Here is a 23539-nt window from a genome sequence, read left to right as displayed (position 1 = left end):
AACAACTAGGTTACAGTTGAAGAAAATGGAGGGAAAAGTATCAAATCTAGACGACGCGCAGCATGTCAGTCCCGAGGGGGGAGAAGATTTAGAAAACGCAACTAATGCGGAAAGTATGTTTAGCAATGACAGCATTGCGGGAAATAGTGAAAAGGAAACGGGAAATACGGAGTCAGGATCGGAAGAATCGAATACCACCACCATGAATCAGATATTAGGCCTATTGCTTGAAATGAAAAATTCATTGGTAAAAGTAGAAGCTCAGTTGCAAACGACTAGTACAGATTTAGAGAGTAAGTTGCGTGACTCCAACAAAAATTTGGAAAATAAATTACAAGAATCCTTAGAGAATACTACTCGACAATTACAGGATGACCTTAGGAATTCATTGAATGACGTGCATGAGAGATTAGAGTTATCCAATTGCGAGTTGAAAACCTCATTGGAAAATTCGATTAAAGAAATTAGGTCAGAATTTAATACTAAGTTAGGTAATCTTGATGAGCGGACTACCGATTTACAGACCAGGCTAGAGCGTTCACGAATCGAATTTGACCACCGAGTAGACGAGCTTACCATTGGTCAGGACGAGTTACGCGATGAGCTCAGAAATGAAATTCTGACTGCCCAGGCAACAGTATCAGAACAATTAGGAGAAAAGTTAAATGATATGGAAGAAGGTATGAATAACAGAATGAGAGATATTGCTTCCAACACGCAAGACTCGATAGATGCACTGTATAGTAATGTCGATAATACGATGTCGAAATTTCAGGAAACAATTCGTAGGGAAACGGAAGTTTTAATTTCAACGAAACTGGGACCAGGTACAAGCAGTTCCGTGTCACAACCTGTGACGTCAGCGACACCAAGAAATGAGTCAGTTCCGTCAAGCTCTGGAACTGTGCCTGAAAATGTATTTCCTTCACTTGTAACTCCGCCGCCAGAATCACCGGTCACACGGACTGACAGCAATCTAGCCCAATTTACATCAGTCATGTCCTCGTTTATGCACAGAGACTTAAGTTTACCAGTATACAAAGGCATGGAAGATGAAGCTCAAACTTATGGGTTTATGATTGATTTGGATAATTATTTTGAGTTAACAGGTGTAGCTCCAGAATTACGTTTGACTTTTATACCTAGGACTCTCAAGGGCTCTGCGTTGTGTTGGTTTAAGGTAATGCAGAACAAAATAACAACATATGAAGAGTTTATTACCCAATTCAAATCTACGTACTTGAATCATGAGAGGCTGGCAACACTGAGGGCAAATATACTTACCAGCCATTATGATCCAAAGGTCAACAAGCAGCAACCCTCTGATTACTTGTTGAATCTGTTACATCAAAATTCTGTGCTGGATCCTCCAATGGATGAAGAAACATTACTTAAAATTCTTCCAAGACAATTACCCCAGTGGATGTTTCGTATAGTGGTGGCAGCTAAACCTAAAAGTATATCTGAGATGCTTGCCGTAGTAAACGAAATCCAAACCAGCTATCGAGAACGTGACAGCTGCCAGTCAAAGAAGAGTCTAAATATGATGCAAGTAACTCGTGAGAACCGAAATCAAAAACCACGTCGATATGAAAGAAATGATAGACATAATCATAGACCCTACAATCGGAACAGCAATAGGAGACCAGAACGAAATGAAACACATACGCAAAATTCTGAGGCCAGTACCAGTAACCGTGGACGTACTGTAAGAAACCATAATATTAGTTACAATCATAATGGACATTCAAACAGAAATTATCAGCGAGGTTCGAGAGGAAATCAGCGTGGAAATAGGTTTAGGGGTCAAAATAATAGAGGAGACTATAGAGATGATGAGCAGATTCAGTTACTCGAAACATATGACTCACAGGGTGAGTCCCAGACAGGTCAAGTGTATGCAAATAGCGGAAATTCCAGCAACAGCTCTTCTAACAACCAGTGAGGAAGAGAAGCACACGCTTGGGAACAGCAGGATACGGATGTACAGAGTGTTTCACAAAATGTCCAGCTGGCAAACTACTCAACCCAGGGTGTGCTAGAAAAAACAAATGAGGGTGTCAAAAGTTACGAAACGTCTATGAAAGAGGTAGAGTCCACGTTGGATGAAAGTTGTATAAAATGTAATATGTGTGAACAAATAAAGAACAAGAGACATTTTGAAACATCATGTAGCTCGGAACAAAATGATCTTTATTTAATATTAAGAAATGGGAAGAGAGTCCCTTTGAATAAAGAAACTTTTGACCATGTTAATGGAATTTTCGACGAACTTTTAGATACAAGAGATGAACCAGTAGCAAGAAATAACATAATAACTTTGCCAGAAATTAACGTGTCAATCTTTGCTCACTCAGTTAATGCATTGTTGGATTCTGGATCTTCGATTTCAGCTATCAGTGAGAAGCTATGGGACACTGTAAGGAACTGTATTCCACCACCTGCGTATTTAAAGGCGAACAATATGAAAGTTACCTCAGCATTTGGTAAGAAAATTGCAGTAATAAAAGGACAAACGATGCTAGAAATCACCATTAATGGGAAAACATTTCAGACTGTAGGGATAATAGTCAGTGGTCTAAATAGAGATCTTATTATTGGCTCTCAATTTTTCGCAGAATCAAGTGCCATCTTGGATTATGGGAGAGGGGTTCTAGTTTTGCAGCGACCCTATGAAGTCGAAGTTAGCTTCAAAGATGTGGAAATTGATAATCATGATCTTGTATTACGCAATATCGAAGAAGTTCTCGACGGTGGTAACATGCAAGATACAGGCCAATTTCATGATGATATGTATGCTTTAGAAAGACATACAGAAACTAAAAATGTGGCCCTGTGTACGTTTGGGGACAGGTTAAGTGAAAGCCCCCCAGTACAAAGGTTGGATGTACGGAAATTCCCAACCGCCTCTGAGTTGGAGACTATTGTCTTGACACCGTCTGACTGGCTTAGAGTCGAGACGAAGGCCACCGACGATGATATAATTAACCACGTTGATGCATATGAAAATTTGACAAAATCTCAGAAGCCCAAGCTAGTATCCCTCCTCATAAAACATAGAGATGGCCAGGAAGAAATATTTCGATGCACACCATAGAACTGAACACTATGAAATTGGAGAATTGATTCTGGTACGAGTTTTTCCAAAATCTGATGCATTTGCAGGCGTGTCAAAGAAATTAATGTTGTTATATTCAGGCCCTTGGAAAATAGTCAGCAGAACAGATACGAATGTGTACACTTTAATGAATCCTAATAAAGAACAGGAAACTATCAAAAGAAATGCATACCTGTTGAAAAAGTACGATCAACGAGAAGTACAAGAGAAAGCAGAAGAAAATTAAGAAATAAATGGAAATGGAAGGATAGTAATAAGTAAGAAGGGACTGTTACTATTGTCTAAGTAGTATTGTTGTATATATGTTCATTAAGTAGTAAAAAAAATTCAGTTACATAGATATAGCAAAAACAATGGTTGATATATTCATTTAGGTATTTAATTTGTAAGCTAATTAATTGACTTGTGTAGTTTAATAAGTAACTTTTCAATTTCTAATGATGAGTAAAATAATAATTATTATTATCAGTATTAGTGTTTTCATTTTAAAATTACATACAATTTCTTTATTTATATTGCATATGAGATATACGACTACAGTGTATATTATAAGAATGTATAAGATTTTCAAAAACTTATTTTGTCATTTAAAATACCTTAATTTTACCAATGGTGAAATTCTATAAGATTATATTCATAATATTCTAAAATTTCAAAGGGGGGATTGTGAAAGGCACACCTTTCCCAAGTGCAATTTGATAATAATATGCAATTTTATTATTTTTCAATATGCAAATCTTGCCTATTTACTTATTGATATTTTAATTTTGCATTTAACGTATTGATATTTCTTTTATTTGATATATAATTAAATAGATGAATTTCCAAATGCTCTTGGAACTGCCGTACTTATATATATATTACCCTTACGCGCCCTCATTCATTTCAAGTAAATGTACAATTTCATCTCATAAAGTAATTACTTTGGCATCTAGAAGGACTGTTGTGCTTCTCACCTGAGAGTGAACGATGCCACCCAGCCGAAAAAGAATTCAACCTAATAATCACTTTCAAGTGATAACAGGTGTATTTAGATGTGCTATGTTAGTCTATATGAGTATTTTTACATGTTTTCTATAATATTTTTATTTTTTTAAACATATAACTAAATATAATCAGAAAATTCAGTGCCTAGTTCAAATTTAAAAAAAAAACAAATAACCGGACTTCTACAAACAATGAAAAAAAATGTTTTTCAAATAGATAGAAGTGAGTATATTGAGTATATATATATCAATTAGTATAGAACTTCTGTATGTGGAGTGACTTACTTAGAAGTGACATTCTAATAATGCAAGGAAGAAAAGCCTAAAGTTTTCCACAAGATTCTTTTTTTAAGAAAGCATGAAAGAAACCAACGGACATACAGCGTCCCTTTCCAAAATAGGATATCTGGAATGGAGTCGCGGGGAAGAGAGAGAGCGACAGTTTTGAAAGAAATGACTGGAGGGAGAAACGAGGGTCAGTTGGTGTGTTTTTGTTTGAAGTGTGAAGAGGGAGGTCTCCTCACAGAAAACTGACCAGCAGACTATGGTGAAAGTTAACGGGCAATGCGACTTCAGAAAACTGGATAATGCCTGTGTTCTTGGTGGCAAAGTTTGTGCTTTTAAAAAAAAAACTGTGAATATTTCAAAACATAAAAATGAGTAATTAGTTAACAAACAGTGTTACTAGTCGCAGAGCATCAGTTAGTATTTCTGCAGAAACTGGACTCATCACAGACTTAAAAAAAAAAATATTTCTAAATAAAATAAAAAGTCTAATATGTGTGATAAAATCGAAAATAAGTGTGTTTAGCTGAACAAATACTCTACTCCATAAACTCTCAGGTTATAGGAACTTCCATTTATATTTCTTTGAGACACTGCAAGAAGGATTATGTCCAACATTTCAATTTATAGTGCGCACGAACAGTTAAAAAAAAAAAAAAAAAAAAAAAAAACCTTTTTTTGTTTTGTTGTGTGTGATCACAAGTGAATAATAAACATTAGTTTCAGATAGAAGACGTTTGTAGGGCATTTCTAAATCATATTGGTTTATAAACAAGAATAAAAGTGATTTTGTAGTCATTCACAGGAAAGAGGATTACTGTTATTATTATTATTTCTTTTTCTTGAATCCTTTTTCATCGGGCTGTGTGGTAAGTACAGATTTTTATCCTGTATTGTCTCTCTTTCAGGATGGGAGGTGTGATTTCCTTCCGGGAATCAAAGTAATTAATAATATAAATTTGTCTGATGGTGGAAGACATCCATATATACAGTGGGCAGTAGTAAGCCATGTATTTGGAAGGAGTCACTGACGGGGCAAGTGACCATAAAAAAAGAACCCACTAGTTCGAAAGCTAGGGAATGTGAATATACACAACAATTTTAAATATTGATATATTCTATCAACATTTTCTAGTTATTAATATCACTTACATTTGATATGTAATTTTTATTTCATTTATTATTTCAGAAGAATTTTTTTTTGTTAAAAAATCGCATTCCCTAAACACAGTTCCTTTTGGCACTTCCCTCAAATAATGTGGGGTTGTGTAAGCTTGCGTTACACAGGCTCCAATTATATTTTGGTACGTTGCAAGTAACACTTTTTGCAAAAACAATCATATCTTTACTAGATGCATGAAGTCCACTACAGTGGACAAATTGCTGCAGACAAATCTGCTTCAAATGCAGCTGTCCACTACATGGGACATGTCTGTTTGTATGATTTCTATAGATAAAAAAACAAAACCTGATATCATCATGATGTCAGCTTGTTTCAGACATTGTAACAAAGAAAAGAAAAAAAAATATCGCTTGTCACACTCTCCATGATGTCAGAAGATATTCCAGAAGAACTGGACATGCCTCTTTCTTGCGTATTTCAGGCATGCACCGAGGCTTGAAAAACGCCCTGCTTTCAAAGTTTCATGCTAGGTGGCAGAAAAATTCAAATCGTCAGGCCACCCAGGTAATTTCTATTGAAAAACAACGCACTTTGGTTGCGAGTGGAGAGTTCTGACAAAGCACAATTCTAACAAATCAGCAGTGTCTACTCTAGTGGACGTAATGCACGAAAGGGTTAAATATACCTTAAGTTAGGTAACACATACCTCACACCCCGATCTTCTTCCTCTTCCCAATATTAAAAGCGAAACTACGTGGCCATCACTTTCAGTTCTATGGCAGTGTAAAAACGATGTAAAAGCCGATTCTCAAATATATTGGGAAAAAAAAAAACTTATGCCAAGAGTTTGGTTACAGCAGTCTGCAAGGAATACTGTAATAAGTGGATTAAGATGGATGGGGAGTGCTACGAAAACGATTATGGTAACACTGAGTAAGAGTAACAAACAGTTCAGAAAAAAACATTTAGCTTGTATTTCTTGAACAGTTCTTGTGTACATACAATAAGGCAAACTCTAATCTCAGAAATTTCTGGCGACTGAAATTTTTGGGCTAGCTTACATCGTCCCAAGTCATTCAAGAAAAAAAGAGTTGACTGCTGTTGTGTGTTTATCTATTTTAACATGAACACACAAACCAATTATCTCTTACCCCTCTTTGACCAAATGTGGTGACCTCTGAGGTGTTTCGTGATATAACATGCAGTCCAAGACTGCGGTGTGGGATCAGTTCAGCAGATACATCCACCAAGCACGACCCAATTGGTGTTCATAACGCAGTTGTGCCTATCAGTGCTGAAAGCAAAGCTCTGAGAAATCTCTCAAATAAACTGAATGGTTAATTCTCATGCCTTCTGTAAGTTTCTTCTTCTTCTTCTAAATCCTTTTCCCAGATAGCTGGGGTTGGCTCACTGTCCCCCACCTATTTCTACCTTGTGTCATATCCACTGTGGCCCACACTACACTATATCGTTCTTCACACAATTTACCCACTTCTCATTTGGTCGACCTCGCGCTCGTTTTCCTTCCAGTCCCATACCATTCATTGGGCTACGTATTCCGGAGGTCGTTCTTCTTACCTGTCCTTACATTCAGAATAATTTCAGAATCAAATTTATAGTGGTTTTTTTTTTTTTTTTTCAATTCATGGAAACTCCTATTGATTGAGAACAGTAATCGCTCCATATATTAATATTTATTAGATGAGTCTCGAAGGAAAAAGTCTTTAGATTTCGTGCTTCTTTCCAGTAAAACAATAAACAAAAATACATGGTCACTGAAAATTACATTTCTGTTTCCTATATTTATATTTTAAATATATATATATTGCTATCGACAGCGGGACGCTCATCGAAGCAAGAAAATTAAAACGTTTATTTTATTAAGTTTTTCCAGCTAATTTTAGTGAATAGAACGCTAGTTGGAAACATTGAGATCCGTCCTATCTTCAACCCCGACTTGAAGACGACAAAATTAACTTTATTTCTATATGTGTATGTGCGTAGAACAATAACCCTTTGTTCGAAAAGTTGCTGAGAGACTTTTTCTACTTCAGTTCCCATGAGAACGAAAATTAGCAAGTTACCCCAAGTGTCTAAGTGACATCTAAACTAATTTGTGATTGGACAATTTTTGGTCATCAACCAATAGTGCACAATGTTATATTCAGTGAGTGGTTGCTATTCACGTGGCCCACGGTGACCAAAAGAAGCACAAGTTAGTCTGGCGACAAACAGCGAAGCCCCCATTACGGGAGGAAAAATTGGGCGAAAGAAGTCGGACAACAGACTGAAACCTCCACAGCGAAGAGGTTGTGTAGAGAGCAGCCCGACAAACTAATAGTGGACAATTAAGTCAAGTGCTTTAATCGAACGACAGGTTACGACGAACATTATTTTGGTAGTTTTTGAATATAAGTCGTTTGTGATTGTACAAAGAGGGTTGGGAGAATATCAAATCGTCAGAGGACCATTTATTTCATCGTACTTCTCGACAGGACACGTTGTTCTATGGAATTTTACCTGGATGCAATTGTAAGTAAAGTGCCAATTTTGTTCTGAGACAGCGACAGGAATATTCAGCGAATTATCCCTCGTCAGAGCTATGTTTCTTCAATTGTTTAAGATCTAAAATCACTTCAAATAGCCAGCACGCCTACTACGAATTTGTTAAAAGAAAAACAAAAGTAAAAAGTAAGATTCATTATACACATTATCTTGCGAATAAGCCATCTGATTCGAGAGTCGAATTTACATATTTTGGTTTAATCGATCTTTAAGTATTAAAAAAAAAAGAAAGAAAGAAAGAAAGAAAAAAGAAAAAAAGAAAAGAAAAAAGTTTAGTTAGAAGAACAGAATTTATTTTGAAACTTCTCACGGCCGAATGAGTAGTTCTTGTTGTAAAATGTCAAATGTATTTCTTATTGTGTTCTGATGTGTATGTTAGGTTACTTATCTAAAGCAGAAATACGTAATTCAGATAATTTTGAAGTTGAAATATGATCATTTAAATGTATATATTACTGACGTAATCATTTAGCTTTGAACTTGACAATCCTTCATATCGCGAGGACGTAGGTTGTGGTACGTGCTTTCTGATAATTTGCAGGAGCAGTCTGCTATCCCTCGCACCAAGTCCAAAAGGTAAAAAGAGGACTTATAGTGTTAATCATCACACACAGATAGCTCGAACACGTCCGACCACGTTGCGTACCAACTCTCACTCAAATCGTCCCAAATTTGAGTGACAGTTGGCAAAGCATGTTATGTATCTCGGTGGAGGAAGATGATTGGGAGACTTACAATGTATATTGGTTATTGAGTACAAGGATAAATAGAAGCGACCTTCCACACCAGCGATAACAATATATATAAATTTCCTATCAGCGGAGGAGAGAAGAGCTTCTCTGCTGTAAAGAAAACTAAGATCTCTTTCAGAACACCATGACAGAAGAAGCATTATCTGCGTTAGCGCTTCTCCCTATTCAGAGACTTGTTGATCATCATTCCAGATTTCAATCAGCAGACAATAGAAAAATTTGCAACTCGACAAGAACGAAAAAGGGACTCCCTTTTCAAATAATATATGGCTTATTTAATTAAATAATTTTGTTTTTAACTTCGTTCAGTCTTCTGCATACGACAACCTGCTACTTATAAATGGTACATAACTACAATAAAGTCTAGGAACCGATATATATCTTCTACTAATCCGAAAGTTTTGAAATAACAACTGATACTTACCTTATGAATTTCCGCCAATCATTTACGAACTGTGATGATAATAAGTGAACACGATTAACAATACTTTTGGTCCACGATGGTCGATTTCGTTCTTGGTACAAATCATACAATGCCTCCTTTTGCTTTACTGCCATTTGGCGAAATGATTCTTTCGCAATTTTTCCTTCATTTGCTAAAGCCTATAAGTAAAACAAAACAATAAAACAGCGTATATTATCAAGTAACATGTAGATGAACTAGAAATAAAATTCAACAACACCTATTTCTACGGACATCCGTCCTTGGGAGGACAACGGGGACCATGTCTGGTCTCTAGGATCTGAATATCTTTGCTTAAATATAAGACAACGAGACATACATACCTAAGCCCCCCCTTCCCCCCGCTTACACACACACCAATACTCGCCACTGCCAAAATCTATGAAGTAAAAACAGTGTTAATACTTCTTTCCATTAGGTATTCTTAGGAGAAAAACTTTCTTCCATTACGTATTTTTACGATAAAAATAACAAAAAAAAAAAAAAAAGAACTTCAATTTTGAGTTTTTTTCAATTGCATAAAGCAATGCTGACGTGAGACCTTCAACTAATGTCCACACCTCCATCAAAACACGTATATTTCGTTCGCTATTCTCATGTACAGTTGCTGTACGATGCAGACACTGCAGATGGAGGTGTCACCAAATTTAGTAATCTTAACAGAAGCACACTAAATAAGAATAGTAATAGGCCTAGCTATGAATTTTGTGCTACGAGCAAAGAGTTATATCAGCGTTATTTTAGGTTTTGCTTTTTGCGGAGCAAACAGTGAAACTCTTAAATCTGCACAGTACTAAATGGTTAAGTTTTACGTCCCATGATTATGCCGGCTAGGCTAAAGAAGACCGTGAAATCTGCACAGCAATTGCACATACGTTTGTGTAGCATTTTCAGCAGTGAAGTATATTATTATTATTATTATTATTATTATTATTATTATTATTATTATTATTATTATTATTATTATTATTATGAAGAAGAAGAAGAAGAAGAAGAAGAAGAAGAAGAAAAAGAGGAGAAGGTAAGTAAGTAAATAACTAACTATTGACTTTGTCCTACAGATTGTCTAAACAGATTTCAAATGAATCCATATGAAACTTTTCCGCAATAACTTTACGAAAAAATGAACTGAACTGAAATTATGCATGAAGTGAACCTTCGTAATTATGGCAAAAACACAATAACACGATTTCACACAAATGTCTATATTTCTAACTTATACTGTAGCAAAATGCTACTTGCCCTTTTTTATTTTATTTTCAGTAGAATCTTATGATTTTGCTAGTGATCTAGTTTCCGAAAAGCAATCTATGTAATTTTTTGTTTGCATCGCAATTCTATGATATTGTATAGCACACTTCGGTGCGATACCGCTTACATAAAACGCTGATATGTACTGTATATACTTGGTAATTATTAAATTCTTTATTATAAACTGTTTTCTTATGTTACAAATCCATAAATACTGCCAAAGGTAACACCGTTATTTCAGGTGCATTTTCAAGAAGAGTACTGTGAAACAAAGAAGGAAACATATTGACAAAGGAAGCGGAAAAATAGCCACTGATCACCAGATCTCGTTTTATGCAACATACCCTGCTTGACATTGGAAAGACATACGGCAACGTCGTAGAACGCATTACCGGATAGGCTTTACCAGCGGGAAGGTTATCTTCGCGTTATTTGAGTGCTCGAGCCTTTGAGATTCTAAAACTGCACATACAGAAAACGAACGATGCAGCAAATAAACACTATGAACGTTTACTATTGTCAATACTATCTAGAGAACTGATTGCGGTATGTAGTACACTTTTTTAGTATAACGTCCCATGATTTGCTCCGAGGCTAAGGAGGCGCAGTGATCGAACAAAGTAAGTAGAAGTAAACGAGAGAAGCCAGGCACACAGTGTTTGTCCACCACAATGCCCAGTATATGTTATCATATTTGCTACAGTAAACTCTGACTTCATCCTATAGTTTATATTGCATAAAACATGTAATTCTAAACTGAGAATTGAACAGCGATGTGCAAAATATTTTATATGCAGCCTAGAAAAAAAAAAATGAGAAATAATATTTCTTAAGACTGTTGTCTATGATAGTGTGGACGGTTTAAAGTGAGTGAAACAATGAATAGTTCTGTTTTTAAGTATATGAAAACAATCCCAACTTTGATCTACAATTATCTACTACATAAAACCACAAAACTTTCCCTAATCTGAATTTTCGTGAAAATTCTTCACATGTACAGCATGTAGAAGTATTAAAAGCCACAATAATATAAACTGTATATTAATATCTGAAACAAACAAAACAAAACATCATAAAATGGTTATCACATAACGGAAACACCTGTAGTTAGGAACACGTAATATGTGAGCACATAATACTGAGAATTTGTGTGCATCGCCTGGGCTTTTTAAAGTGATATATTAGTTGATGGCCTGTAGTATGTTACGCGGAGTAGAACAGAGGCGTGTGCTGAAGCAGGCAGAGGTGATGACGGTCTACAGACCTCATGGCAAAATTTCGGAGAAGAGTAATAGTGAACAGAAAAGAAGCCTTAGTGACAAGCATCGTTGAGCAATGAAAAAGATTGTTAACCAGTACCGTACAGCAAATGTTGTTAAGTTATGAAGAATCTGAATCAGCAATTGAAACAGTCTATTGCGCCAATCGAAGTTCGACTCCATACCCTGAACATCCACGCTCCGATTGCAATTTCCAAACCACTGATCATCGCTAACAACGTGAAGAGAACGCTATCGAGAACATACGAAGTGAACCACCAATGACTGGTAATGAGTAATGGCTTCAGGAGTCATTCAAAATATTTCAAAAACATCCTATGTTTATGTATAGTGGACGCCCAAAGAAGCTTATATTCCGAACTGTCTCCTCTCTACTGTGAAAATGTCACTAACACTGTGATATGTGACATGCGACAATGAGTCCAGTCACACTTCAAGTTGAGGTGTACTTTCATGAACATTGGGATGAACTACAACACATTGCCTCGCACAATCCCCTTACTTCAACATTATTGAAAAATTGGTCATTCTGGAGCTCAGAATCGGGAGCAGATACCCTGACAGTGCTGCAATACATAAGAAATTGTACAATATTCCTCTAAAAACTATTCCTAACTTAAATGCCTTCGTTTCACGACGAGTCAGACGTAATCAGACGTTAATAAGATAAGTTGTATTTTCTTAAGATACTTCCATTATTTTAATAACCATCTGCACGAAAATCAAGTATAGTGATATAAATTAACACTATTTTTATGACAATTATCAGTAAGAAAATAAGAATTTACACTACTAAAGACAGTTGTTAGCACTTAACATACCTGACATTCTGAGCATACTGGTGATTCAGCTGGAAACTCAGGGGCGTTTGGAAAGTAATTTTTGAACAAAAGCCAAGTTTCTTCCGGCACAAGCCTCCTTTTCAAACTCACTTCAAGACACAAGTTCCCTGAAAAGCAATTAGATACCGTGTGATGTAAGTATATTCACTGGTTGTATAGTCTAAAAATGAGATTTCACAGCTTCTGAAGCTGGATTATAGTCTCTTACAATATTAGCAAAAAAGCAAGAAAGAGTAGAAAAACCCAATGAAAATAATACTAACATTAATACAAATAATATTTTATTAACCATCATCCAAATGCAGCTGCGCGACCAATTTGCACTAAAATCAATAACATTAATACGTCAAATAAAACAACATGTAAGGGTAAGGAAGTCGGACACAACCTACAGTATATTTAGAGGTACTATCCCGGCACTCGCCTGGTGGAAATAGAAAAAAAAAACCTGCAAACCTAAGTCAGAACAGCCGATCAGTAGATTCAAAGCCGGGACCTTGTAATTGCGAAGAACACTCACCACTAACTCACACTCGCTCGGTGTATTTATACGCTTATATATATTTGACTGGAATAAAAATTAACTATTTAATTCATCAAAAACTTCATTACTTTTTAATCCAATTGATTAAAAATATTTATCAAATAACTTTCAATACACTATGGTTAGAAACAGCTTCAACCATTAACGAAAACCATGATTATTATTCTCCGACGTATTTTAGCGGACATGAAATTTTGCATTTTTTTCTGTTTTATTGTATTAATATTTACTTCTTTGGTATGCGTTTAAGTAATAGTCCCCTATTTGACCTCTGGCGCGACCTCCAGAAACAACACAAGAGAGAATGAAGAGTCATTCTTTTTCTTTCTTTCATTAATAGCAGGTTATATATATATATATATACACTACACTCCCGGTCAAAAGTTTCCGGACAGGGGCATTAGCTTACATTTCAATGAATTAATCAACATATTTTTCGATAAGAAAAACTACCAATTTGAAATATTATCTTTGTGTAAGTCTGTATAATGTCTCAGGAGGATAATGGATGTCTCTCCCTTTTGTAAGATATTTACATCTAGCAGAAAAAAGAGATAATTGAATTATTGTAAAACTGGAGATTATTTAAAATTAAAATAACGTGATTAAGATCATGAAATAACTTTGTCTGATCGAAGTAGCTATATTAATTGTTAGCAACTTATTCCTTTTTATAGTAACGTCTGAAATATACTTGTGGTAGACGTGCCCTGTTAGAAAAAATTATCAGGATTTTACATTATTAGTGAACAGTATTATAAGATGCTGTACGGTTAAAAGTCTTGGACGGTGTTCGTGTGATTTTTTTTTCTTTTTTTTCTGAGTATTTTTTGCTGTAATTGTTACAAATCATGGACAGATGTAATATCTAAAGTGTACAGAGATACGCGCTGAAGTCACTGCGCTTTATAATGCGGACTTTTCTATCAAACTGAACAGCTTTCAAACTGAAACAGGTTGCATCCACTGTTGTTGATTCCATCAAACGTTTTCAGTGAACACGAAAGGACGTGGACAAAAGTCGACCTGGAACGCCTTGTATCACTTCACGTGCTGAAGATCATACTATTGTCGAAAGAAATAGGAAGTTTAGTCTACCGAAACTCCAATCAGAATTTACGCGTAGTCACTCTACAAAAATTTCAGTTATTACTGTGAAATGACGTTTGAGGGTAGTTGGACTCTGGGGAAGAGTTACTGTACAGAAACCCATTTCTGTGGCGTAGAAACAACCAGAAGAGTCTTCAATGGGCATTCAAGCACAAAAATTGCGCAATAGAGCAGTGGAGAACGCGTGTCATGGACGGATGAGTCAAATTTTCAACTTTTTGAAAAGCGACGTCGAGTTGATGTTCGAAAATCTGTTACAGAGAAGATGCATCCTGATTGTGTAACCCCGACTATTGAACATAGAGTGTCTTCTGTGATGGTTTGGGGGTGTTTCACAAATTCTGGAGTTGGTTGGCTTCACAGGATACAAGGAAATCTGAACAAAAATGATTGTCATTCTATTTTAAACACGCATGCTATTTCTTCAGGATTGTGTTTGATTGGTCACGGATTGAGTTTTCAGCAAAGACAATGACTCAAAACATACACCCAAAATTTGTTCTAATCATCTTTAAAAGAAACAAGCCAAAGAAAATATTTGTATCATAGAATGGCCTCCCCAGTCTCCAGATCTTAACCCCATCGAACTTCTCTGGGAAGTGCTTGACAAAAGTGTACGAAAAGACAATCCAACATCTGCTGATGATATATTCGAAAATCTGGAATAATATTTCAGATGAGTGTCTGCAAAAACTTTAAACCGCATGACCCAATTGGTGCAGAGGGTGTCTGCCAAGCAAGCATAATCAAATTCCCTGAAAAATAATATTTAAAGTGAACTATAAGTTTTCATCATTGTTTATATGCTTGTACAATATTCTACAAACGTACAAACGAACCAATTCATTTATCTGTAATTTATGACTATTTTAGTGGCTTCCCTTCACCCCTCACAGCCACCCTTTCCACTCCTATTTATTTTTATTACTTATTCATCACACTATAATAGAATTTAAATGCAAAAACTTTTGGAAATGGGTTTTCCTATACAATGACTTTTTTGTTTACACGGATGGTTAACTTAGCCCATTATTATAGACGTTATACAATTTTCCACTTACATACATAACTCTCACTGAGTAGTATTAAATGTTCACGAACAAATATACACCTTAAAACTGTATTTACATGCACTTCACAAACGTTGGTCAGATTCTTTACAGTTTCTGCAACACTTCTATCTGGTTGTCTAATTTAGCAATCTCCTGCTCAGAGTTTTCTTGAAGTTTGGCTTTCTTCGCTTCAAGTTCTTTGATTTTTTGAGCCGTTCGTTTTCGCTCTGATTGTTCGTCCTTCAGTTGCTGCTTCTGATGATGACTTTCTGATAATGCTTCCTTTCTTTTTTGTGATGCATTTCGCATATAATATATCATGGGCTTCGTTATTTCGATGTTTAGAATGCCTCCCAATTTAAGAACGCTATCATACACTAGATGTTGTGCAATAAGTGACACTTCTTGAAAATTATGTAATAAGATATCTTTCTTTACTGCTAGACTCAACAGAGGCATTTTCATGAGATATAATAAGGCATTTCTTTTCAAAACGATACAGCTGTTTAAAATTCCTCTTTGCCTTTGAGTAGTTGTGAGTATAACTGATCTAACCTGTCTGCTTTTCTTGAAAAGGACTTTAAATTAACTTTCAAGGTTGGGGAAAGATGTGTATTGCATCTTTACTTCATCTGCTGTAATTATGTACAGCAATATTGGAAGGTGCTGGGAAAGTTGGTGAATACCAACACACATCAATGGCCAGCCACTACTGCTGCAAACATTGGTGAAAGAAAACGCTAATACAGCTTGCGTTATAGAAAACTAGAGCATGGCAAGGTTCCTCAGTTAAGATTCGCTGGGGAAGAACAAGCACATAGGAAACAAAGAAAGAAAAAGAAAGATTGGACATGGGAGGATAGGAAAAGCAAATTTAAAAAAATAATAATAGTGAGAATTAGTGACTAGTCCTCAGAAAAAAAAAAAATGCTAAGACACATTTAGTATATTGCTAATATGTAGCAATTTAAATCATCACTAGAACTGCCCTTCGCTTGTATTTTTCATAATTCAATGATTGAAAAATACAGGAAATAAAGGACAAGATTAAAATATGGGACACATATAGGACAAATATACACGAATTTCCAAAATATAGAAAAAGATAGGAAAAGAGTACAGATGGGAGGCCTGGGTTTCTGATAGCGTTATCCAAGCAACAAAAAAAAAAAAAATCAATTTTAGGTGGGTTTTATGGGAAATTGAAAAATTTTTCACATGTTATTGAAGTGACACATATTCTGCACCCCCAAAATGTTGGTACTTGCGGTAGGCCATAATGACGAAATTTGGCATGCTTGTAGGTTTAAGAGGTGCGAGACCGTAGCCCGAGCTAGCGCGAGGTTCTTGGAGCGAAGGCCCTCCAGCTAGCCTTAGGTAAGTTCCCATTAGAAAGATCCTGGGCAAGATTTCCCCTGACACACAATGAAATTCCTTGACTTTCTCTGACATTTTCCCTGACCCTACAAATTCCCTGACTTTCCCTGACTGATTGACACTCTAACGTAGCGTGTGATAGCGACGAGAGGCAATTTCTTTGACGGGAACAACATTTAAGAAATTTGTCGATTTTTCTTGAACAGCGTAAATACGCTATTTTGTTGTTAAAACTACCACTGTGTTTGTGAACTACCAAGTATTATGTCCACAATTACACTGTACTACAAGCAGGAGCGTCATTTCAGATTTTGCTTTGGGGGGGGGGGGAGGGAACTCCTTGATATAAGTAGAATTTCGCGTTTTTCACTCATTTATTACTACTCTATTGATAAAATCTATATAAATCTCAAACTCAGAGGAGGGGGGCAAATGCCCCTCCCTGCCCACTCTAAATGACACCCCTGACTACAAGCCTACTTAGCCCAGGAAATATATGCTTTGATATTGGACTAATTGAATGAAAGCTCAATTTCTCAATATTGGTAGTTCAAACTAAACCTTAAAACATACTTGAAGTCCCCCAACGATCCCACGCCGGCTTCACTTTCAAAATGGCTTTTAAAGATGGCGGCACAAAAAGTCGTTACTCTCTCACATTTGTTCCTATATCTTGAACAAATATACATGGATTTTCATCTTTTAAACGTTTTTTCACTTTCGTTTTCTTTTTCTTAATTTTAAAGTCTACGTTCTAACTATAAATAAAGATCTCACGTCACGGGAGGATAAGATTTATTGAATTTTTCGATTAACCTTTTCGAGACAGGATGGCCAAACTGTCACTAACGGTAGTGACACTTACTTAATCCTCTCCTGTGTGAACACTAATTAAGATACCGGGATGATTTTTTCTATGCCAAATATGGTTGAACAATAATTTATCCTGATGGTATTTTTGTTTGAGTGTCGAATTTCCCTCTCAAATTTGAGCCCAAAGTCAAAAAAATCAAGATTTTTCGAGTTTGGAATTTTCCTTTTAGATTTTTCATTATAACTTCCTTCGCTTTAAAGAGATCTACTTAGGACATGTCAGGTATATACCTCACATAAATATTTAATTTATAGACCAATTGGTTCAACTCACAATCAGTGTTGCGAACTAGGGAAATTAATATTTCCCTATTTTCCGGTCAAAAAATTCGAAACTTTTCGAAATTTATGTTCATAAATCCGTACCTATACGTACGGATGCAAGTCAGCTTACATCAATCGAATATCAGTCTTTACTGAACAAAAGCAAGTACAGATCGTTACAATTGGGTACTTAGGGAGCGTACGAAAAATTCCAATTTAGGTTTTAAACCTTGATTTTTATTTTACTTTTCTCTTTACTATAATCTATTATTTTTAAAATTACAAGCTTCGTTTCTTAGATATCGACATGACAGTTGTAGAATATATTAGTGGTGTACCAAAGTTTATTTTAAGATAGGTGTGCGTGTCTGGTAGCAGTGTTTCCAGCCACGGAAAATTTTAATTTCCGAACACTCGAGTTTCAGATAAGTGTTTTATTCCGGGCGAAAACCCGGAAAGACAGTGAAGGTCAAAAAGTAATCGAAAGAGTCGAAAGTGTCATTGATCTTGTAGCAGCAGAGGCCAAATATAATCATATATGTTACAATAGCTTCTTTATTAGCGAGAAAATCAACCAAGTTAAGAAACCTGTAAATGAAATTAGACTTCAAGCGTTCAATATATTTGGCTTGGATTGAACATATTGATAGTATGATGCATGTGTGGTTACTCTGACAACCAGTTGAAGAAAAAGCTTATTTATCACTACGGAGAGAGATTGGTCATAACAGAAGGTTGGACTTCATATGGTAAAGAAGTAATATTTACATTTAGAGGCTATGCATGAAGCATGGTAGCGATACAAATTAAATAATAATAATAATAATAATAATAATAATAATAAAATAGGAAGAACTTCTTCGAATCGTGCAAAAGCAGTAGAAGTTAGTAGAGAAGACATCCAAATTCAACCATACAATACTGAATACTATACACTTTTGGATAAACATACAATAAGTTGTGACGAACTGGTTCTTAAATCCTTAAAACTTTTGATTCGTGAAATAATAAAGAGGAACAACGATGACAATTCAGAGGCTAACCCTAAGCGTTCGGTGATAGCTCAGCTTATCATTTCAGATTGTCGGCCTAAATAGCTTATTTCTCCCTTGAAACTAACGACAGGTGTACACTGCCTGCGTCACTATGTATCTAGACAACTAACAGATATTGGAATAAGTTATTTAGTTAACTAGTCTTGGAATAACTGTCCCATACCAAGTGATAAGACGATACAAATATTCAAAAATAAATGCAGAAGAGTCAACAAAAATAAGTTCATTTATTCACTTCGCATTTGACAATGCAGGATTTAATACAATGATACTTGACTGTCACACTACGTTTCAAAGTATGGCAGTAATAAAATTATGCACACCTCTAGAAGTAGTTGAAAGAACTGAAATTTCCAGAATCACTGAAGTTCCCAAATCTGAACATGTTGCTAGTCTTTGTAAAGAAACAATCAAAGTCTAGAAAAGGCCAACTGAGTTAATCTGGGAATGAAGGATGTATTATCAGGAACATATGACAAACTTGATGTTAAGAAGCTAGCGTTTCTTCACAATATATGGTTAAGCATGCATTTCTTAATTGTCTCCAACCCCTCTATGGAGTGGTTTTATGTACATCTTGACAACAAACTCTCTGCAATTCACTGTGTAAGACATGTCTCATTGATAAACTTACTTCATTGCTGCTGTCTCAGAATATTTACGTTTTGCAAGCGGAGGGAGATACTGATGAAATGATCGTGCCGACAGCAAATGTCACACAGCAGTCAGTTGCTATTGTTGGTACAGACACGGATTTATTGGTAATTATGATAGGACGTACAAAACCAGACGATACCTGCATTACATGCATTAACAGGCTGTGACTCATCATCAGTTCTTTTCAAGAAGATGAAAAAAAGTCTGCTCTCAAACTGATTCAAACAGATAACGAACTAGCTCACTCTCTAACTCTTTTTAATTTTAAAAATTAAGATACTGAACTTATAATGGTTACAGGAGAAAAATTCTTGGCGAGTCTGTACGGCAGTAAGGAAAGTGAGAATCTTGATTCCCTTTGATATAGGTATACAAAAACACTTTTGGGTGACTGTTGTTGTTATCCACCTTTGATCTTGCGAACCTGCCTCTAAAGTCTGCAGCTGCCAGACAACCAGGGTTGGCAAAAACCATGGTTTTTATTTAAAAAAAAAAAAAACGGTTTTTTTGGTTTAAACCAGGTTTTTTTTGTTTAAATCAGGTTTTTTTGGTTTAAATGATTTGCTCTATATATTCATATCATATATGGACAGAAATAAGTTTGTTTCGCCTTGATGTTACTATGCAACAACCGGGTTATGCTGGAAGGGGTCACACAACCTTAAAGCGGAATAAAAACCGCTTCTCGAGTTACATCCGAGAGAAATTGTCCTCCATTTGAACTCAGAACCAGGACTAATTGGCCACAAATGTGATATGTCTGCCGATTCACTCACGAAGGAATCCTGATAAAAAAAATACATTGTACTGATCTTTACATGCTTCTTAATATAACTGTCAAGAGTCATTTCAGAAGGACAAAAAGATAAACAGTTGCACAAGTGAAACCATTACACAGAATTACATATGAACAATTTCAAAGTACTACAGAGTACAGAAGAACTAATTTAGTTCAAGTTAGTTAACGACGTCTTTTATTGGTCCAAATTAAAGAAATACACCGACTTAATCTGCATATCAATAAGAAAAGTGAATAAAGATACGAATTGAGTCCACTTTGGCTCAGACTCATTTATACATAAATAGATACCAAAGATACTTCTCATTTCACTAAATACCTCTCGTGGGGTCCTGTATGACCCCCCACAAAAAAAAGTACGGCATTTCGATGTATTTTGTCAATAGTAAACATTGAAACGAAACAATATTTAGAATTTTTCTTTGATTGCAGTTACATAACAATAATAACAACTACACAAAAATCACAAAATAAACATTTATAAACTTGTAAAAAAAAAAAAAAAAAAAGGTGCTTTTGTAGTATAATCTTTTTGAGTAATGAATGGGGAATTTAGGTCTGAATATAATACGAATAATATACGGGAGTGAAACGTGATAACCCACAAATGTGTGTTCATCAAGATTTTACAAACATTTACACTTTTACGAATATTTTTTTGTTTTTTGGTTTAAACCAGTTGGTTTTTTTGAAAAAACCAGCTGGTTTAAACCTTGGTTTAAACCACCTTGGTTTAAACCAGCCAACCCTGCAGACAACATTTGCTAAGAGCATACCTTCAAATCCAGTTTTGGTTTGGAAATAAGCTCGAATTCACAAAATGGGGTTAATACGTGAAAAATGAAAAATTGGTTCCAGTATTAATAATTTTTCTAGTGATACCTGATGAACTCTTGAATCAAATTAGTTGCCAATGTGAAATATCTCTTCGTAGTGATTGTTCCAGATGTGAATGTCAAAAAATGGACTGTCCTGTACTAAATTCTGCAAAACTGCAGTGGAATGACCTGCATTAATGATCAAGAAGTTATTTCTGATGAACCAAATGAAGTTTTCGACGGTCTTATAAACTACACTTGTAGCTCCATGCAATTATGAACTATTATCTTAAATCATTTCTAATACATCCTGCGCTATTGTAAACATATCTATTCATAACAAGTATATCGAACTTTCTAAAAATTTAGAAAATGTACTTGAAATTACAATTTATTATTTACAATTTTGAGATGACATTTATATTTACAAACAAAAAAGAAAGAAAATAAAAGATTTTTGTTTGAAGGAAAGTAAATAATTTCTTTTAAAAATTTATCTTAATTTAATAATTAACATTGGATAACTCATTTTACTTTGCGTAATTAGGCGTTTACAAGATGGAAATCCATGTATATTTGTTAAAGTTACAAATGTGAGACGGAAATTACAGACAAAAATGGGATATTTTCCGAATTTTCCACCTGTAACAGGGAATTAAAATTTTCTATGGCTGGAAACACTGCTACCAGACAGACGCAACTATCTTAAAATAAACTTCGGTACACCACTAATATATTCTACAACTGTTATGTCGATATCTAAGAAACGAAGCTTGTAATTTTAAAAATAATAGATTATGGTAAAGAAAAGAATAAAATAAAAATCAAGGTTTAGAACCTAAATTGGAATTTTTCGTACGCTCCCTAAGTACCCAATTGTAACGATCTGTACTTGCTTTTGTTCAGTAAGGACTGATGTTGGACTGGTGTAAGTTGACTTGCATTCGTATGTATAGGTACGGATTTATGAACATAAATTTCGAAAAGTTTCGAATTTTTTGACCGGAAAATAGGGAAATATAAATTTCCCTAGTTCGCAACACTGATTGTGAGTTGAACCAATTGGTCTATAAATTAAATATTTATGTGAGGTATATACCTGACATGTCCTAAGTAGATCTTTAAAACGAAGGAAGTTATAATGAAAAATCTAAATGGAAAATTCCAAACTCGAAAAATCTTGATTTTTTTGACTTTGGGCTCAAATTTGAGAGGGAAATTCGACACTCAAACAAAAATACCATCAGGATAAACTATGGCTCAACCATATTTGGCAGAAAAAATCATCCCGGTATCTTAATTAGTGTTCACACAGGAGAGGATTAAGTAAGTGTCACTACCGTTAGTAACACTTAGGCCACCCTGTCTCGAAAGGGTTAATCAAAAAATTCAATAAATCTTATCCTCCCGTGACGTGAATCTTTATTTATAGTTAGAACGTAGACTTTAAAATTAAGAAAAAGAAAACGAAAGTGAAAAAACGTTTAAAAGATGAAAATACATGTATATTTGTTCAAGATATAGGAACAAATGTGAGAGAGTAACGACTTCTTGTGCCGCCATCTTTAGAAGCCATTTTGAAAGTGAAGCCGACATGGGATCGATGGGGACTTTTAGTATGTTTTAAGGTTTAGTATGAACTACCAATACTGAGAAATTGAGCTTTCATTTAATTAGTCCGATACAACTCCTATATTTTGCTTATCTTTCCTGGAGTAACTAATAAAACTAACTGACCAAAGCAGTATATATATTTTAAGATTATATATGTGTGTTACAGTTTCTGCTATCTAACACAAATATATAATCTTAAAATATATATACTGCTTTGATCAGTTGGAATTTTATTAGTAATCTGAATTTTCCAAAGCTACAATGAATAATTTACAACTACAAGCCTAACTTAATATATCACTGTTTTCTGAGCTGTCCGGAAACTTTTGACCATATTTACTATTTACTAAACAGACAGTTTACCATCCCTTTCAGCACAAAGGCTACCAAACCACCGTAATGCGCTTAAATTTCCAGGAGTCGCACCTGGAATCTGTGCATCGCGAACTAGTTATCAGACTATCGGTGACAGCTATTTGTAAGCTGCGGATTCCTATTATAACTATCCTAAATTCCACTTCTGACTCGTACTTTGTGAATCGTACCCAAATACTCTGCGCTTCTTTTCTCACAGTCGAGGTGTCTTCCTTTCTTCTTTCACAGTCGAGGTACAATACTGTAGGCTGTGAATTAGTCCAAGTTCCCAAATCTCTTTGTCATAGCCAAATTATTCTTTCCATCTGTAACGCAGACTCCCCTTCCTTACCCCTC

General features: G+C 35.2%; 1 protein-coding gene across 2 annotated transcripts in view; it reads right to left on the bottom strand.

Moving 5' to 3' along the window:
- LOC145671207 (ubiquitin carboxyl-terminal hydrolase 48-like) overlaps positions 1-23539 on the bottom strand; it is a 727624-nt gene that overhangs the window by 601756 nt on the left and 102329 nt on the right. For both annotated transcript variants that reach the window (XM_081740067.1, XM_081740066.1), the window contains exons 13-14: positions 12645-12772; positions 9254-9432 (exon numbers count right to left, since the gene is read on the bottom strand). In XM_081740067.1, coding sequence (XP_081596193.1) covers positions 9254-9432; positions 12645-12772 — 307 coding nt within the window. The remainder of the gene's footprint in view (positions 1-9253; positions 9433-12644; positions 12773-23539) is intronic.

The sequence above is a fragment of the Thermobia domestica genome, chromosome 15, assembly GCF_964235325.1.
Source record: "Thermobia domestica chromosome 15, izTheDome1.hap1.1, whole genome shotgun sequence".
NCBI classification, from domain to species: Eukaryota; Metazoa; Arthropoda; class Insecta; order Zygentoma; family Lepismatidae; genus Thermobia; species Thermobia domestica.
This window is presented reverse-complemented; position numbering and strand designations above follow the sequence as displayed.